Here is a 19,391-nt window from a genome sequence, read left to right on the forward strand (position 1 = left end):
TAGCTCTTCTGACTTCTGCTTGCTGTTCTTTCACCTTTGCTTCTCTAAATGCTTTCTCTCATTTTACCCTTGTTTTTTTGTTTCCTCACTTGAGGCCTTCACCCATTAATTGCAGTTCATGCAGTTCTGCTTCTGAGCTTTAGCAGAGGTGGATACTGCTTTCCATTCCTTCTTTGAAATACACCTCTGTATTTTGAGATCATTGTCATTAGAAAACATTGAATTAAATTGTCCCAGGCTACCATCCTATTTTGTATGCATATAGTTCTTTTATCTTCTGTACCAGTGCTAACAGCAGGAGTCAGGGCAGCAGAAAAAGGTACATACTTGCACATAATGTTAGAGGTGTTTCTAAACAAGTTACTGTCCTGGCCTAAGTCAGCAGGATGTGGTAAATGAATGCATACTCATTTACCAGTGTTGCCCAGGCAGCCATGGTGATTTCTTGTTCTTGGCAGTGGTGCTTCTAGAGGTTGACTTTTCTGATTCAACCAGATGTGTGAGGTTGAAGATGGCCTTGCCAGGAGAGAGACACTTGCCTTCTACCAGTCCCTCTTTGGTGTATTTGCATCCTGGTGCAGACTGACCTGTGACAGGTTTATTGCAGTACTCCTGAGAGTGACAGTTTTATGCTGCTTCTTTTGCTTCTTAGTTTAAACTATCTTTTTGCAGTTTCTTCCTTGAGGAAAGAAGGCAGGATCTCCTCCTTTTGCATACTTAGGACAGTGTCTGTTTGCACTACTTGAAGTTGCTTTGCAGCATTGCATGATCTTGACATAGCTTTGCAGAAAGGAAATGCAACAGGATGGGCTTGAGATTTTGGTGAATTTCAGCTGCCTCCACTCCAAATGAACTCAAGAGCAGCAGCATAAAGTTCTTGAGAACTGCGTGCGCTATTTGATACTATTCAAAAACTTTAACTGTCAAAGCTAAAAGATCTACTTCCCTAATTTAATGTGCTTTCTGCACTTTAAACTGTGGTATTTGAATGCAAGATCATTATTGCAGTTTACATCGAAAAGAGCACTTGCATGAGAGATCTTAGTGTCTCCTGTTTCATTTTCAGAGACATCTCTGGGTTACCATTTATCGACCTTTCTTTACATTTGTCTCTCTTTTCTGAAAATTGCTTTCTAGATCTGTGGGCATGTTCCTGTTCAGGTCATTTAAATCCAGGTTGTCTTTCTTTTGGTTCATCTAGTTTAAAGATTTTCTCGGCTTGGACAGAACTTTCTGCTCACTGGTTGCTGCAGTTCATATGTTACTGCAATAACGTTACTGCAATGTGATTTTTTTTTCCGTTTGTTATTTAAAAAAAAGAGCAAAAGGAGGAGATCATGAACTAAAACTTACCTGAGTGTGGTGTCATCCAGTTGTAGGAGAGCTCACCTATTGCCTGAACTTTCCTTTTCCTGTGAGCAAATTTTTGGGTTTTTTTGCAAAGGATTCTTCCCATGAAAAAAAAAAAAAAAAGGCCTTGGTCTTGTAGCTTTCTGTACTTAAATAATTACCTTCACAGTTTTGACTTTCTCACTAGGACAGAGCTCTAAATTTGTCTTTACTCCTTTTGGAAATGAGGCTTTGCTTAATGATGGTCATGTTTCTTATGGTGCACTATTCAGCTGATCCTTTGCAAGCAGTCTTACTGTTCCCTCATTCTGAGCAAGTTTCTAAAATCAAACTCTGCATTTAGGAAGATTAGAATCTAGAGCATTTTTCTTGCACACAAACTGGAGAGGGATCTACATTTGTCTTCCTGCAATAGCCCTTTGGCTCACAATATCCTCACCCATTTATTCCTGAAGTCCTGATTTTCTGCTGGAATATGACCTCTCACTTGTACCTCCCAACCCAAAGCCAGTGTGCCAGGGTACCATCAATTCACCTTAATTCTCCATCCAGAAGGCCCAGGGCAACCAGGAGATTGACAGCATTTCCTTAGCTGGCACAAAATACAATCCTGGGCAAGTGCTCGTTTGAGCAGCAGCACAAGCGAAGCCTGGCTTACAGATGGGTTCCGTGTCTTGTGTATCTCCACCTCCTTCCGCCAGCTGGCATCACCTCCTGCCTATCTGCAATCCCCTCTAGCTTTCCACTGGTCTCCCAAGTCTTCTCCAGGTTTCCAGTGTTTCCCCAAAGATACTCCTACCCTTTCACTCGATTTTTCTACTCAGCTGCCCACTCTAGTGTCTCTAACAAGTGTCACCAAACTTAGTTGTCTCTCATGTCCCCGCGATAGCCCCTGTGAGATATGTGCTGGCTAAGAGATCCAGCAGAGCACAGCCTAACTTGACCTTTTTGCCACTCAGAAACAGATTCAGTGATAGCAAATAAGGTTATAACAAATCAGGTTATGTCTAATTAGCTACCTGGTTTTGTGAATTTTATGTATCTGTTCATACATACACATATACACATATATGTTTGTGTATGTATTTATACATCCAGTTCAGTTGAAATTGGCCAGAGTTCAACAGTTATTAAATGGAGATTAACAAATTTACAATGTCATCTCATAAATCTTCATTCCTTAAGCAGGAAGATTCAATAAAAATATTTTTGTCAATTGTTTTGTACTGCTGTTAATTATCCAGAAGTTTCTAGATAAAAATATAAAATGCATAGATATTACATGAAAATATATAGTTTTGCATATATAATGTTGTATATCTTTGTGTGTTTCTTTTAGTAAAGAAGTTTTAATAAAAACCAGCCATTTATTTCAGCCATTTTGCTGTTGTAGGTTAGTAGAGATTAGGTTTCTAAACCAACGTGGCATTGAAATTTTACAGGCCTGTGTAATTCTTCTGCTATATGTGAAATCACAGAAACACACACTTTTCTTTTTCTGAGATATTTAAGAAAACCTTGATAAACATTAGGTAAAAAATAGCCACTGTGGTCATCAGTTCTTCCTAATTTCCCTTAAGAAACCATTCTTATGGTGGTAACTCAGTGAAGTGTGAGTGAGATAGGAGCTGAATCACATAGTGCATTTTAATGTGAAAGTAACCTGAACATAATTTAGGTTGCTGTTAAGACTCATGTATCAAGGAGTGTTTCCTTTTAATATTTTATTATGTTATCTCTTCTCTATGAACCCACAGAGTACTTGTCAGGTTTGCCAACTCTAGACTGCACATACGAATTAGTTTCAGGTTTCACTGCCAAATGAATAATTCTGAACAATCAAGAGACCCATTCATTCCTTTCTCACACTGAAATCACCTCTCTTTTAAAAGAAATAAGACAGGATGTTACTTGGAAAACCTTTACCTATCTTTCTTCTATTAAAGCCTCTTTTCCCCTTAATCTGTCTCCCAAAATTAACTGTGTAAAGGAGGAGTGCTGTAAGTGAGCTGCACAAGAGACTCAGAATCTATTATTAGTTCTGCTTTATACCAAATGGCTTAAATTTTATTCATCTGTATTATGAGAGATGTTAAGGAATTTGCTGCTATGCATTTCTGTGTTCCCTGCACACTGCTGCCACTGTTGCTCTAGGTCCCCCGTATGCTTCCCAGGCTCTGCTTTGTAATGTCTTCATTCCCCTCCCCCTCGCTCCCAAATCCTCTTCTAGCTGACCTTGCTGTCCTTTCTTCCCCCATCAGGCTGCTCTCTCTGCTACTCCTTAAGGCTTGTCCCCAGAGAAAGGTAGTGCTCACTGACTTGTGATGGCTGTGGTCTGAACCTGCTGCTCCCCCTGAAAAGGGGATTACGTTGCTTTGCTCCCACTTGTGCGTTCGAGTCCTCTGTGTCCAGTGTTTTCTTCAGGCTGTCTCTCAGCCTTCAGCAATACGAGGCAAGAGGAAACACTTGCTTCAGGGTTGTCAGCTGGAATCTAGATTTTCAAAATGTACCTTGTTTGTGTCCATACTGGGAGTTGGTGCAGTCGCACAGTGTACTGTAAATCCATGCTTTGTTTTAGTGTAAGCAGATTGTCTTGCAGAAAGACAAGCCATAAACTCAGGCTTCTGCTCTCTGTCTCTCTTGTTTTGTTAGAAAATGTATGTTACTGAACAAAGGCAGAATTAACCCCTTTCTGCCCTGAAACAATGATTGTCCCTAAGCTGGGATAGTGTTTCTGAGATATTGAGTATGGAAAAATCTCATCTTTCAAATCCAAGTAGTTTTCTTCTGCTTCTTTTTCTGTTGACCGTGTTTTCCCGGGCACTGGTCAGTCACAGGGTCTCACAAGTGTACAGTCTGAACAGGCAAAGCAGGCAGAAAAAGGGAAGGTGGAAGTAGTAGTATCTCTGCTTGTATATAGTATGGATAAATGACCGCTGGGAAGGAAGTGGTTTGCCTGCTGTCTTTTAGGAAGTTGATGGAAGTGGATGGAAAGAGAAGCCAATTCTGTTGATTTCCGGTCCTGTGGGGTTTCTCCCCCCCTCCTTCCATTTCAGTTCTTAAACATAATGTGGATTGGAAAGGGAGTCAAAGCTTTTGAAAAGCTCTGAGCTTGAGGCAGTCCAACAGTCCAACAATCCAGTGTTGTGTACACTTGTTGTTTTGTGCTCCATAAGAGATATCACTCATTCATGTAACAGAAGAACCGTTGCAGCAGATTAGAAGTATCTCCATGTTGCTTTCCCCCCTGTTCTTTGCCTTTTTGCTTTCTTGTCTTTTCTGGGATAATCATGTTTATTCAGAAAGTACAATAATGCTTTCTCCCTTTTTCCAGACGCATATGCATGGACACCAAGAATATTCCTCCTCACCAGTATTCCAGATGCCGAGGACTTCAGCCAGGCAGCCCTCAGCACCTCCTGCTCAGCTTCCACACAACAGCCTTCAGGGCCAGGGCCTTTGCTACACCACCAGTTCCACTGAGGACCTCCAGCCCGGCCACTCATCAGCCTCTCTTATCAAAGCAATCAGAGAAGAACTTCTGCGGCTTTCTCAGAAACAGACAACAGTGCAGAACTTCCATAGTTGATTTAGCATTCCACTGCAAATCTGCCAGGTATCTGCTTCCTATGGAAGCAAAGACTTAGAGGAAATCAGCAATGTTGTTCTCACAAAGGAACTTTCACAACTCTGTTGACAGCACTCTGGAAAAATCGAAAAAGGCAGCAAAATGAGAACAGTAAGGAGAGATGGGGGACAAACAGGGAAAATCATCAGTGTCATCACAAGTAATGTTAATTAATCTGCTAATATTACAGTGCTCCTCTTCTCTCCTTACCCTCACTCGGCCTAACACATAAGTAAAACCTTAGGTCAAGAACTCAGTACCCCAGCAACAACCACAAAATAAAGACAGGAACAAACTCCAAGAATGATAGACTCCTTTTTCTAAGGAAGTAGGTGAAGTTTTGAATGAACTGAGATGACATTTTGCGAGAGATTACAAGTATTCTTATCTCTCCAGTGCTTATGGGGAACTGGTTTGTGTTGCTGTTCTGCAGGATTGCAAACTGTATCAGCTCAAGGGTCTTGAAGTTCAATCTCACATAAGAATCACTTTGGTTGTCAGGAACAATGGGACTACTTAGAATAACAGTCTTTATGAGTCACTTGTATCAAACTGGAACAATAATTGTTATAGCTCTGTGGTTCCGAATGGAGCTACCCTCTGCACTCTTCCTTGTTTTCCTTCTGGTGCTGAAGCTTCAAGTGTTCCTTCATCTTCAATGTTTGCAAAGTGAAACATTGGCCTTGTATAATTAAAAAAATATTTGTAGACTCATTCAGGCTGGAAAAACAAAGCAAAGCATCCAAACAGAAAGGGCTTGGTATCTAATTCGTTTAAAAATTATTGAGAACTGGAAGGGGAATACTCAGCCACAGTTGAATTTGGGGAAATGTGTGTGTATATCTTTAGAAAAACATATTTACATACTAAATGCTCTTGCAAGACTAGCGATAAAATATTGCCTCTCTGTAGTTTGCTTTGTGGACAGAAACCAATCCAGCCTGACTGGTACAGGGTCACCAGCATTATGTTATAAATTGATGTCCTAAATCATTGCTTATGTTTGGATCTGAATAATTTTAGTGGAAGTCAGTGACAGTTTAGAGCATTAACATAGGCTTAGATTTGCAGTTTTGAGACAGTTTCTATATTTATACTTGTTTCCAAGTCCTTTGGACAAAGGGTAAGCATTATCCCCATGGTAAGAGTGGTACGTGCCATGGAACTGTTTGTCGCTGGGTTTTTTTTCAGAGTTTTAATTTAAAATTAGCTACGAATTTACTAATATTGGCCATTGCATAACTGTAACAGACATAATACATACAGACATTTTGCTTAAGTCATGACTGCTTTCCTTTTCAGGTCAGAATGAGCTAAAGCTATTGAACTGGCACAGAGGTGGAGGGCAGGCTCAGTGTCAGGGAGGAGGCTTGGGAGCCTTACCCCAGGGCAATGGAAAGCAGAAGCATTAGGTGCTACACTGTAGGTGTTTCAAACACGAGCTGGTGGTAGTGGTCAAGGGTCTACGGAACAAGAGATCTGCCAGAGAGAGCATTGGGCAGCTGGGCAGCAGCAAAGTGGGTGTTTGCCTCACTTTCTGGGGTAGAAATGGCGTTGGTGAAGTACAGGTGTGTAACACTGGTATGGTGTGGCGGTCTTTGGCTACCAAATCTGCTGCTGGCTCCAGTACACAGTTCAGTAACTGCAACAGGACTAACTCAGACTGAGAAGAGAACAGGTGGGAGGACATGGTGGAAGAAGTCACCTCCGTAACTTACTCATGAAGTACGTACATCATACTCATGCCTGAAGCCAAAACCTCAGTTGCTCACTGATGCGGAAAAAAAGGTGGTATGTTTTCCTCTTTACTAGGAAGCTCAGTTATTTTTCTGTTTACCTATGATGATCAAAATGCTGTATGAAACTGTTTTGAGGGACTTAGTGTAATGAAGCAGTGTAAATTAATTTCCAGTTCCCTGGCCTATGTGTGAAGCCCTCATGGGCACCGGTAGAGGTTTGAAAGGAATCAGAACACCAGCATGGTTGTAACAGCAGTACCAACAGGTCATTATGATTTGAATTTTTTAAGTTTTTTGTGTGATAATTCTAGGATAAAAATAAACATTTGTTTCTGCCAACTTTGTAAACATAAATGTTGCCAATGCTTCTGCAAAATGCCAGGTTTTGAAGAATGAAGAGTGTATCAGGCAGTGTTCATTTGGTCGTTTTGACAGCACTGAAGACTGACTGTTGCTAAGTGTTCCCATTAAAACCATCTCTTTCAGACTCCACATCCTTCTCCAGTTTAATTCTGTAGAGAGCTCAGAGACCAGTGCTTATAATACTAGCACATTACTGTGACTTCATTTCAAGAAAATGTGGTCTTCCAGGAGGTAAATTAATTGTCTGGTCCAGCTATTTAAGAACAATATGTTCTCTGTGAAATAAGAGCTTTGAAATTTAGAGGTACTTAAAGCCACTTCTCATTCATTCTTTTTGCTAGTGATGGTGATGCTATTGTGAAATTCCATCCTTTTATATTTGGATGTTTATAATTTCTCTTTTCGGTCCCCAATCTTTATGAAGAAGGCAGGACAAATATGTACTTGTAAATAAAAGAGGCTTTCTGGTGAAGAAAACCCTCTTTAAAACTTTCAACAGGATAGTAAAATACAAGAGGTCAGAAAGCTGTGTTTGGAAGTTACATTCTCAGATTGGTTGGAGACCTGATCCAGTGTCCAGAAAATTGGCATGGCCTAGTCTGTATCTTCATATAGGAAGAAAAGTAACACCAGTTACCAGCTGCCAGTTCCAAGAATGACCTTAACAAGGGAGACCCCCACTTTTTGCAGCTACAGGAAAAGCTGGGGGTTTTTGTGTACTACAAAAGGATTCTGTGGAACGCATGTGCCAGAGTGTGTTTTTCCACTTGGGAATTCGGGAGGCGGGAGGGAAATCTGTAAATTTCTGCATCCCCATGTGCTTGAGTTGTTATGCCAATTTTTTTTAATTGCCCTGATAGAAGTGGAGGGGGGAAAACCAAAGCTTTTTTTCCTGAAACTTAAAAATATCCTGTATTTAAGTATCTGTTAATGAATCTACCAGATTTTGAAAACACCGATCAGATGAAAAGTTGGTACAGGCACAGAAAGCTGTTACCATCAGTTGCATCCATTTCCATGACTAAACCATCTGGTTCATGGAATCCTCATGCTCTTCCCTTTCTTCACAATTTTCCTTGACATTTGTGTTTAGTCTGTGTTTAGTTTGGCATATAAAAGAACTTGGCAAGATGAGAGCTACATAATTTAGTGTGGTTGGTTTCCTTTTCGTGGCCAAAATGCTGACCTCCAGCCTGCTTCTTGATTATTTTTGGAGCAAAGTGAAATGTTACAGTTATTTTTCATACACTCAATGTGAAAGGTGGGGCATGCTTCAGTACTATAAAATATTCTCCACCAGGATGTAGCACATGGTGTTGGGGTTAGTGGCTGTGGGCCTGTGACTCAGGAAAGAAAACTTTGCTTTATTTGCATAGGTGCTGGACTGGTAATGTTAAATACGCCCACTTTGGAGCAGTGAGTGGAATCTGAGTGACCCTTTGCAGTGGACTGTACTTGCAGTGCTTTGGATCAGGCTTCTTATCTAGTGTTTGGGGAGCAGCAGGGTCAGACAAGGTCTCTGTGTATCACCCTGCACCAAAAGGTTGGCGTGGTGTTGGCTACCCCAGTGTGGTGGACATTTATGGACACAAGTAAATACTTAGAGTGATCACCCAGAAGTGCAAGTTCCCAGCAAGCCAGTGCCTCTAAAGTAGACCAAGGACAGCAGGGTTTCAGGATTGTCTTAGAAAGAGGCTGTGTACAGCAATTGTAACTTCCCCAGAACCACAACAGCTCACGCTGTTGTTAACTTGTGGCTTAAAAACACATTTGACAGATTACCTAAGGAAGCTGGGTGTACATTCAAGCCCCAGTGTAGTCACCTGTTGTGTGATGTGGATGGCAGTAGGCAGCTGAACTCACTTTTTTACCTTTTGCCCTCACTACGTTTCTCACTTTTCCAGCTATCATAGTTTTAGCTCAAGGAAGAAATGTGCATTTTCTGTTGCATGCCTTAACCAGCAGTTCCTTGTAAACAGGTGCCAGTCCTTGAAAATTCCCTATTTTGGCCAAGAGCTTTGAAGTGGCAGGATGAAGAACATTTGTGCCTTTGAGGTGGGAACGTGTTGTGGGCCATATTTTTGCAGATGCAAAGAAATAAATTGATATATTAAAACCAGCACCAGTTTGGTGTGTTCTGAATATGGACAGAAAGCTGGAAATTGATTAAAAGAAAAAGGATGACATCTGATTGTCAGAAGGCAAAGGAGAGCAACCAGGTCCCCAGCACCTCCTGTGACAGTGCTCTGTAAAGAGAGAAGAAATCTTGGTGATTCCCTCTGGCCCCACTCAGGCAGAGTTCATGACACAGCCCCTCTTTGCAGTCCTTCACCACCTGCAGTGCTGGTTTGTATGAGTGAGGAACATCTTTTATCAGAGACTCCCAAAAGCAGTTCACCCAGGCTGTAGAGTTTCTCCAGGACTGTTTAGATGTGCCTAGAGAAAAGCAGCAGCTTTGAATTGCTTGAGTGTGGAAATAAAAATGCAGTTCCCTTTTGTGGAGGGTATGTTTTTCTCTTCTTGTTAGATTTTATTTAGAAATGGAGGGGACACGGTGGGGGTGTATTCTGCTGTCGCAGTAGACATGTTTCAGTGTGGGCAGAACACACTCAGCTTGTGACATAGGATTGGCAGTTCAGATCCAGATGTTGCACCGCATGTTTCCCCTGGCTGCATCTGCATGGCTTCCACTGAAAACCATGTAGTCACATGTATGCTTTGGAAGAACTCATCCTACAGATTCTTGAGTGCCAATTGGGATGCACTTGGCAAAGATGTTCTAGCTTTGGTGTACAGTGTCCCCAGGGTGAGTTTACTCGCACAGTATAAAAACTTGAGAAGCAAAAATCCTGTGGAGTTGCTCCACCTTTTTAAAGAGACTTCCCTGGAGTAGGGCTGCAGTCCCATGAATCCCACTGAAGACTGATAGACTAAAAAAATTACATTAGTATTAGAAAAATACTCATTTCTTTGCACTTCATAGTTTGTAGGGATGGAATGTTTTGTCTTGATTTTGTGTTACTTTTTCTTGATACCTTTACATATCAAATAGTTTTTTTCCTTTGTAATGGCTACTCCTGTTTAGTTTTGAGTAGTTCTTACTACGTAACTGGAAATTTGTGTTTAGGCTGTTACATCTTACTTTAACTGGAATAAAGTGTTGGCACATTTGAACAAATGCTCTGAAGAATCCTTTGAAACAAATGCTAAACCTCCTTGGATCCCTGACACGGTGGTTTTCAGGTCCACTTGCAGAAATCCTCTTATTGGCCACGTGTAGAGCAGGTGAAATGAAATGAGAACTAAAGAATTGAAAGATGAAAATTATTGGTTTGCATTTCCAGATATATTCAAATGTACGCACTTCTTAAGAGCTCTGTAGTGTTCCCAGGAAAACTTCTCAAATGTTTCCATCCCAAGGCTTCTTGAAAGGTGGTTTCCTCATCCAGGCTGTTGGAAGGTTTTAGTGCTGTGCATGATTTAAAAACAGTAGCTGCATATTGTTTGTGTTTCAGGAAAAACTTTTTTGTATTCAAGGAGAATTAGTGCTGTGTTATATTTGGCAATGCACAGCATTCTTTTGGTCCTGAAACACAAATCTGAAAGAAACTTGACTAAAGAAATAAAAATTTTTAAAATACTGCTCTAATGAAAAAGCAGGAAGCTTTTATCCTTGGACTTGAGGAAATAGGAGGAAGAGTTGTGGATTAGCCACTGTCAGTAGGAATTCAGCATAGTCACCAAATACAAAGTAGTTCCAATTCAGTGCAGTGCAGGTGATGTGAGCATCCACAAACTTCTGAACTGATTGCTGGGTTTGTGTCCAGTCCTGCATAAAATGGTTTCAGGTAAGTTGCTTTGTATTTTGCATGGAACACTTCCTGTCAAGCATTTCCATGGATGATTTTCATCCTGACATTAATTTCTGTCTTTGGGCTTGATGGTGGCACAGGAATCTCCTGTTTAGAAGATCTGTAGATGTGCAGCCACGTATTTACATTACTGCTACATCCTCCTGTACTTCAATGCTGTGTGGGAGAAAATTTGCTGGGACACTGGAACTGATGTTCCTGCTTTTGCAGAGTAGAACTGCAGTGAAGTCACGAGAAGCTTTTTGTTGCTTCCAGCATCACTGACACAACATTGCCTACAATAACCTTGCTCTGCCAGGGAGCAGAGTGCCCTTTCCTGCAGCTTAAGGAGCACTCAACACTAGTGCCAATGGGCATTATTTAGTCTTCTTAAGGAGGAGATAACCTCTCTTACCTAACACATTATCACATCTGTATAGGATGTAGTTTTTCTCAGCTAAAGAATGGTGGTTTCTTCGTGTATTTGAGCCCAGAGGGTTGCTACATTAGAACTTGCATATTTTTGAACTGATCTGACTTAAATACACAGTATGTTGAAATGCCAGGAAGGGGAAACAGTCTAGCAGAGGTGGCTTTGCAGGTGTCTCCCTTCTGTTCTGCCATTTAGACAAAGCAGACAGAGCTGTGGAAAACCTGAAGAAGTACTCTAACTTTTGCTCCAAAAGGCATGCTGTCAATGTCATACTGTCAAATTGGACAGGAAAAGTCACAAGTCTCCTAGAGCTAAATTTTTTTCCAAGCAGTTTGCAGACTTGGGGGACAATACTGCATTGTTTATGCTGTGGTTTATTTCTGGAAGGTTGTTGCAAATTAGGAGTTGGAAATCAGCTCATTGAACATGTTTGATTGTGGGACAGAAACCTGCAATGAGTTATGAATTCCACAACAGCTAGTGGTACTGCAGATACCACAAAATAAGCAGAATCTGGAGTGTAAGGATGAGAGAGGGTGGTTGCTTCCCAAGAACGCCTGTATTCCATTCCTTGGCTGTAATTAATGACAGTAAGTTTTTGAAATAGTTTTTGAAAGTTTTTGTAATGGCTTTATCAAAATTCCTACAGAGTCCCAGTACAGAGCACCTTTTCTTATGAATTCAACCTCTGTCTTTTGTCTGCGTGTTTCACGTGAGTAGGGAGCTGTGATGCTTGCCAGTTTTCATTCCTCTAGTGATTTGGCCAAGTGTAATCATTGTAAAGTGCAATTGCTTAATATGTAGCTCGTTCACTAAAACCCCAAGGATCAAGGCAGTGAGTAATGTGAGTCATTAGCAGAGCAGTGGTATCTGAAAAGATGAAGAGTCGTGCATCAAGTATCAATCCATTTAGTCTTGAATTAAGAATTTTTTCAAAATCACTAGTTGGATGTGATGGATATTGTCTCAAGGCAAATTAAAGTGGTTACCCTGCAATGCTGTGCTGCTGCTAATGTTTTTCTCCTTTGTTATTAGAAGTGCTGCTCAGTTGCATGTCCTCACTGCTCTGTTTGTCTGTCTGAGACACTTGCAAACCAGCAGCTTTCCCAGGTGCCATCTTCATCTCCCTTCCCTTTCCAGGAACTACATACCTTCATGCCTGAAATTCAGAAACTTTGTCCAGAAAACATTAACAACTCTGCTGATTTAGTCAGCAGTGCTGAGGTTCAAACTTGGGTATTTCAGTCACACTTTTTTTTTTTTTTTTTTTTTAACCATCCAGGTTTCAAAATTTTTCTTGCTTTTTTATTTTTTTGTACTAAATCAGAAGAGCTGGAATAGGTTTTTTTCCTCCATCTCATTCCAATGAGGAACTTTTTGGTCCTGGAGAGACAGTAACTATAAATGACTGGAGCATTAAGATTTCCATCATTGTTTGGAGCTATCACCTTACTTTTTAAATGCTTGGAAATGTGCAAGTGCCTACACCAGCTCAGTGCCATGAGGTTGTATGTAGCAGTCTGATGGGGCACCCAGGTTTAGCACAAAAATGATTTGTGTATGCTGAGAAATCAGTGGTTATGCTTTGCCTCCAAGGTTTCCTATGGGAACAAAAATGACAGGCTTCCTGAATTGCAGTGAAGAAAACCCAAAGAACAAAACAAGGCCATGTGCTGGATGTTTGTGTAGCTCCCTTGAAATCAGCAGGGGTTGGACAGCATTGCACTAGTTGGGGTCTACGATTAGAGGTATTAAACTTTGAGGGCTATTATTAAGAGCATGGAATAATACACAGTAAATGAGAATATCAGTCTGCAACTCTGCTCATGGACCACTTATGAGGCACTGTACTATACAGTCATATATATTTAATTTGTGCATTTGTATGTTTAATTTTTGCATCAAAACCAGACCATGGCCTTCTACTGTGACTCAATTGCTCTTAAATGAGGGGTTATAACCCACAAGCTGTGCTCCTGTGTGCTCCCTGGCTAAAATTATTCCAGCAAATGTAACAGCAGACTACAGATAATCTTCACATTTTAGAAATCAGGTATGTACAATCCATTTCTGCATACTAATTTCTGTCTTTATATCAATTTCTCAAGTCTTTTGGATGGAAATTTTTAATTCAGTGCTTTCTGTAACTGTTGACAAGCCCCTGGAACACTGACAGTACCATTAGGGCTTTTCTCCTCCTTTTGCAGGGTGGGTTGTTTTGCATTGTACTTGTGATTGCCCACAGGATCAGTACAGCACATAGTGTGTACCTTGGAGAGTCCCTTTAAAAGAGTGCTTTGGGGTTTTGCACTGTATTATGTAGGAGCATGTAAGATGTTTACAGACAGCCTTGGAGCCTGTGGAACACTGCCACCTTGTTTAGGGATCCCAGACACACTGGGAGCATCAGTGCCTTCATGAGAGTCATCACAGGACTAAGTTTTTCTGAGGGACTCCATCAAATGACATGAAAAGAAGCAGCTGTAGATCAAAGCTGACAATGCCGTATGTCAGAACAGGTGATGCAGTAAAAAGCAACACTGTTATGTTAGATCAGAGTTTTACAGGTTACTGATCTAGAAAAAGTATACATTTCACAGCAGAAATTATCTGTAAGGTACTCCATTTTTATACCTGATTTTGTGGAGACGTGGGTGTCACCTTTGAACACAGGCACACAGAATCCTTGAGGGCACTACGTTGTATGAAAAAATACGGGTTTTTTTCCTTTTCTCCCCAGTTTGCTTGAGCTGGGAATCCTCAAAGGAAACTGCAAGAAGCAAAACCTGAGGTTTAAGTCTACTTCAATCCTTGAAGGTATAGGTCTCTATTTTGGAGAGAGTGAAGAATGAGCAAGCTGTGCTTCTAAAGGCAGGCTTTAGGAAGCCCCACAGAATTGCTCAGTTGTTGTGAAGCTCTTTGTGGCTGTTGCTCTCTTAGGACATTAGAACTTGCATCATGTGCTGAAAACTCAAAAGACATGCGAAAGCTATGAAACATATCCCCTCAAAGATGAAGAGCAGGCATTTCTGTGTTCCCAACCGTGAGAAAAATGCCCCTAAGTCTGGAGAACTGTAAGATCTGCAGAAGGCAGACGTGAAGGCAGTAAGTGGAGGTTTTTTCACAGTACCTTTCACATTGCTTTCAGAGCAATGAACATTTTCTGCTATTAAAATGAATGTAACAGGAAAAAAATTATGTGTGTAGGTAGAAGATTTGTTGTACATGAGTGATTGCGGTGGTTGAGCTGTCAACTCACTGCTCTTTACATTTTGGTGTTGACTGAGATCCCTTTGTTTCTGTAAGTTTGTACATAAATGAGAGGGACTTTGCTGTTTTGCTTGGTTATTGGGGGTTTTGTGGAAAGAATTTGATCCAATGCTGAGATCTGAGATTTGTCATGTGAAAATTACTTTTGTTTAATTGTTCTATATTGAAATGTTGCAAATTAAGCCCTTCCCTTTCAAAACTTACTGTCCTGACATGAGCATCTCTGTTCAGCATTTCACCCTGAAAGACTTCTTGCCTTAAGTGATAGGGAAGGGTGTATTTTCCTCAATGTCTAACTTGGCCCTGCTCCTCTTCATGGGGGCTAGCTGGTAAGAGACAGCTGTCCATCCCTTTGAAGTGGCCAAATTATCCTGATCAAAGTGTCTAATTGTGCCAGAATCAATTGGAAGTTTTAAACTGATTTCTGTCTTTTCTCACTCATGAAGTTACACCTTGATGAGCTGATGGGAGAGTATAATTATTAGTAGCAGCTAAAGATCTTTAATGGTGCTTTTTAAATTTAAAAGTAACTTTTTATGTTTCATTTCAGTTGATCTCTAGCAGGTTTGCTAACCTTGTGTCAGTCTAGGTAGGTTTAACTCTGATTTGTTTTAATAACGGATAGAAATAAAACTGGTGCAACTGCCCTAAATCAGAGTTTGGCTGCAGTGAGCCAAACCCTCGTGCAGGAATATGTGTTCTTTGAATCCTGTTTCTAACAATTTGGGTTGAGTAATTCCTTGCCAGTATAAGCTTTATCCATATAAACCAGTCAGTGAGAGTCTTTCAATCAATAGGAGTATTTATTATCATCTTGTATAAATAGGAACAGTTTTGTGCATGCATCAGATATGCTGGTTTAAACCTGCTTTCCACAGTTCAGCTTGGCTTAGTTTCTCAGGCAGGTGGAAGCTGAGTAAGTACAACCAACATTCAATTCCTGCAACACATCTAAATGGCTCTGGAAAAATTAGTTTTACTTTCAAATCAGCCCAAACAATCCCTAAGTTTCCATAAGAAAGTTTTCCCATGTATCAGTTAATAGACTTATTTAAGTATCTCAGGTTAGTGAGTGAGGAGGACTTGGTAAAGTCAGTGAATTACCTCCAGTTACTGATGTAACCTGGCCTATAGCTTAGTAATGGCTCTGGTAATGTTGATGCTCCAGAAAATAGCTTGGTGTGCCCACTTTCTGTGTCAGAGCCGAAGGTGTGTCATGCACCTTTGTGCACGTTGAGGCAATGTGCTATAGGCTGGTAGCTGGTCCCTCAGCCTCTCCTCCTGCTGTGCTCACAGCAAGCACGAGAGGGCTCAGGGAAAAGTGGGTGTTTTTGCACTGTGGCACATATATGGTGGCTTGCAGGGACTTGCCTACCCCACACCTTGGCTGGCAGCTCCAGCCTGCCAGAGAGGGTGAAGCCTTGGCAGCTGCCCTGCTTAGATCTGGCTTTTTTTGGCTGCAGGTGTGTTCCCTTTCTTTTTGTGTTTCTTAGCAGGTGTTAGAAATGCTTTGTCAGTCTGCCTGCACCTCACTGCTCCCCGGTGCTGCTGCTTGCTGGCTCTCTCTGCTTCAGGCCACCAAGTATTTGGGCTCATCAGGCCGGAGTTTCGTGATCTTGTCCATGCAGAGCAGGATGAGGGTCAGAAACCAGAGGCTCCAGCCGACGGCCGCTGCGATCCACCCGTAGTCGTCCATGCCCGAAGGGCAGCACGTGGCCGCTTGCCTGCAGAAGTTCACGTCTGGCGGAGGAGAAGTGAAGTGAGCTCATGGGAAGCCAAGTACATGGCAGGCTTCCTTTACTAGAAGGCAGATGGCTCTGCCTTGGCATCTTTCCCCTAAACGTGGCTCTTAATCTGGTGGATGACTCTGGAGTAGTGGTGGGATCTCAGGTTGTTTGGGGCTGGCTGTTTGGGAAGGACGTGGTAGGGCAGGGGAAAGAGGTGCTCTTGGGAATCTGTATAGTGCCTACGGGCAGGCAGTCTGGCAGGGAGCTTTAGGACACACAAATTAGCTATCAATTAGTCTGTTCAAAGCTATGAGTCTGTCTCAATATACCTAAGATATCGTACCATGGCAGTGGAGGAGTCTTAGAAATGCATCCTAAAGGTTCACCCACAATGGAAGCCTTGAGAAGAGATAAATCCCTTCCCAGGACAGGCTCTCAGTCACTGTGTAGGCTCATCACCTGGCTTTAACCAGGTAGTAATGATTTATGAAGACTTACGAAGACACGCTGGTTCGTACTCAGTTGTTGAAACATTGGAGGTGCCTTCAGCTGCTGCCAGAAGGAAAGCACAGGAGAAAAGGTAAGTGGGATTAGAAAAGCAATGTTTGGCATCAAGCAGGAAAATCTGGAAGCCATTGGCCTTGCAGAAGTCTGTAGGGTGGAAACAACTTGGAGAAAGGAAGTTCCTGCCCCTAAACACTGCTGCATTAGGGTATGCTTCTTTATGCCACCACTTCTAACACCGGCTGCACACTGGCTCAAGCAGCATCCCTAAGGAGCAGATGAATCCCTGTACCTCTGCCTTGGTGTGACCCTGGCCTGAGCCGTTTGCTCAGAGCTCACATTAACCACAGTGCTTGCCCAAGCTACAGGGGCAGAACGAGCAAGCATGGAAATGGGAGAGACCATTCAGTGGCATGGGGAGATCCATGGCCAGCAGGCTGTACAGCTGCCTCCTTTTACCCTTAGAAAAATCCCAGGGTGCACAGAGTCTGGCAGAGCCAAGGGCTGAGCCCATCTGCACAGCCTCAGCGGGTCCACCAAGGCCCCAGGAGGAAGCTTTGGCTTTGCTGCAGGTCAGAGCATCTGAAACTGCTCTGGCTGGACTCCAGTTCGGACCAGCATGGTAACCAGCTCAGGTTGGAAAATACAACATCCAGAAGTAAGTAATGAGGGAGAAGCCTGGAGCTTTGATGAAGGTTTTCCCTCTTTATCCTGCTTCCTGCCCAGAATCAGCACACACACATGCACTCTGGCACAACTCTGTGGCTGGTGTCCAGCTCTTCAAACCTGCACACGGTGCCACAGGCCATACCCTCTTTAGTACTCCTAAAACCTGCCTTGCCCCTCAGCGTGCTCCCTGCAGCACGGTGGGATCAGACCAGGACAGCTGCAGGATGCCTGCAGGGGTTAAAGCACAGGCTGCCCTGGTCCCTGTGCATCAGCACCTGTCTGTCCCCTGCTGCAGAAGGAAGGGAGTCAGAGAAACACCTCCTCCTGTGCTGCCGTGAGCAGCACAGTTCATGTTCAGCTGGGGAGAGCATCCCCTGCACAGATAGATGACAAATGGCCTGGGGAGACTCCAGGAGGGAGGACTTCTGCTGCATGGAGGAGCTCTAACATGCTGCTTGTCCACAGGCCAGGAAGAAGCTATGAGATAACTATTTCTAGTCAAGCCATCACTCTGAGCTGGTAATTTGGAATGTAATAAAACTAGCTCTGGCCTGATTTCACCGAAGGCTGCAGAATAATAGCTCAGGTTTCGTTTCAGCTGAGGAAAACAAAACAGAATGAGACATTTGACCAAACATTTGCTTTGAGTTTGGCGTTTTCCAAGTAACAGAAAATAAACTGAGGTTGTCCTGTGGGAGATGTCCCCCTTGGGGTCACCTGCTGTTGCCCACCTCTGTGTTTTGAGCTGACCCACCATCAGCAATACCAGAGCTTTCCTTATGGCCTCTGCCATGCTCAGAGTGGGTCCCCGGGCAAACTGCTTCAGGGAAGGGTCTCAGTATTTCCCATTCCTCTGTCTGACTCTAGTAGGATTTGCAGAATGACCTTGGCCAAGCCCATAATTTGTTTTCTCAGTTAATAAGTACCTCACAGAAGCACCGGGAAGTATCATTAAAACCTGAGTATGACCTGTGGAAGGAAGTGCTGCAGAATGCCGAGCGCTGGATCGTGTTTATAGCCCTGGCAGCCCAAAGAACAGGCTGTCAAAGCCAGCCCATCTTTAAACAGCTGGCAGGTCTCATCTGGTGCTGATGTACCAATGCAGGCAGTAGCCTGGTGGGGAAGGAGCGCCTCACAGGTCTCATCTACATTTTGGTTTCAGGCAGCTTCCACAATTAAGGTGGCACCAAAGCCAGATTTTCTGCAAAAAGCACCTAATAAAATCTAAGTCGGACTACAGTGATCCTATTGGACGGTATTGCAGGTGGTCCTTTGCCTCAGCAAGCAGGGCAAGGCCAAGTTACTGTGGTTTCCTGTGTCCTTGGCGTTCAGTGGAGCAACCTGCAGCTCAGTCACTTTTACAGTGGCTCTGTAAATAACTGGCAAAAGAACATCCCTTTAGAGTGATGCTGTGATCAGTCATGTCTAGTAATTCTCATTAGCATTAATCAATTCCAACTACTTACACTTTTTAGGTGAGGCAAGAGAGCCCCCTCATTTTTAAAGAACGAATTACTGTCGGTGGGCAATATATTTAGGTATTGAGAGGAGTGGGGGAAAAGGGCAGGATATCAAAACGGGAGCATAAGAATAGAGAAATACCTGCTGAGCAGGAATCCCAGAGCGCAGCGGTGAGGAAGAGCACAGCGAGGGCTGCCCAGGGCTCACGGGAGAGGTGCTTCATGTCGAGGGTCCTGCTCCCACGCCAGTGACCACACAGAACAGGTCGCTGTCGCTGGCAGATCTGGTGCAGCAAATCCTCGATGAGCTCAGGGAGCCGCGGTGCTGGGCAGAGGGTGGAGCAAGGGAGCTTCCTGCTGCCAGGACACCTTGAACTTTCCTGCTACAACCAGGGAG

General features: G+C 42.8%; 2 protein-coding genes across 4 annotated transcripts in view; one reads left to right on the forward strand and one right to left on the reverse strand.

Annotated features, from left to right (window-relative positions):
• The window catches only part of KIAA1549 (KIAA1549 ortholog), a 160,037-nt gene extending 150,838 nt beyond the window's left edge, over positions 1-9,199 (forward strand). For 2 of the 3 annotated variants that reach the window (XM_039570430.1, XM_039570428.1), the window contains one exon: positions 4,685-9,199. In XM_039570430.1, coding sequence (XP_039426364.1) covers positions 4,685-4,833 — 149 coding nt within the window. In that variant the 3' untranslated portion in view covers positions 4,834-9,199. Of the gene's footprint in view, positions 1-3,611; positions 3,655-4,684 lie in introns of all 3 variants that reach the window. The other variant, XM_039570429.1, reaches the window with a different exon arrangement.
• A 6,215-nt stretch (positions 9,200-15,414) lies between these two features.
• On the reverse strand, positions 15,415-19,391 carry TMEM213 (transmembrane protein 213). Its single transcript, XM_010410430.3, has 3 exons — positions 19,137-19,391; positions 16,860-16,913; positions 15,415-16,374 (listed from the first exon to the last, which is right to left on the reverse strand). Exons 1-3 carry the CDS (start codon positions 19,216-19,218, stop codon positions 16,205-16,207), a joined length of 306 nt encoding a protein of 101 aa, XP_010408732.1. The 5' UTR covers positions 19,219-19,391; the 3' UTR covers positions 15,415-16,204.

Source organism: Corvus cornix, chromosome 1A (genome assembly GCF_000738735.6).
Source record: "Corvus cornix cornix isolate S_Up_H32 chromosome 1A, ASM73873v5, whole genome shotgun sequence".
Lineage (NCBI taxonomy): Eukaryota > Metazoa > Chordata > Aves > Passeriformes > Corvidae > Corvus > Corvus cornix.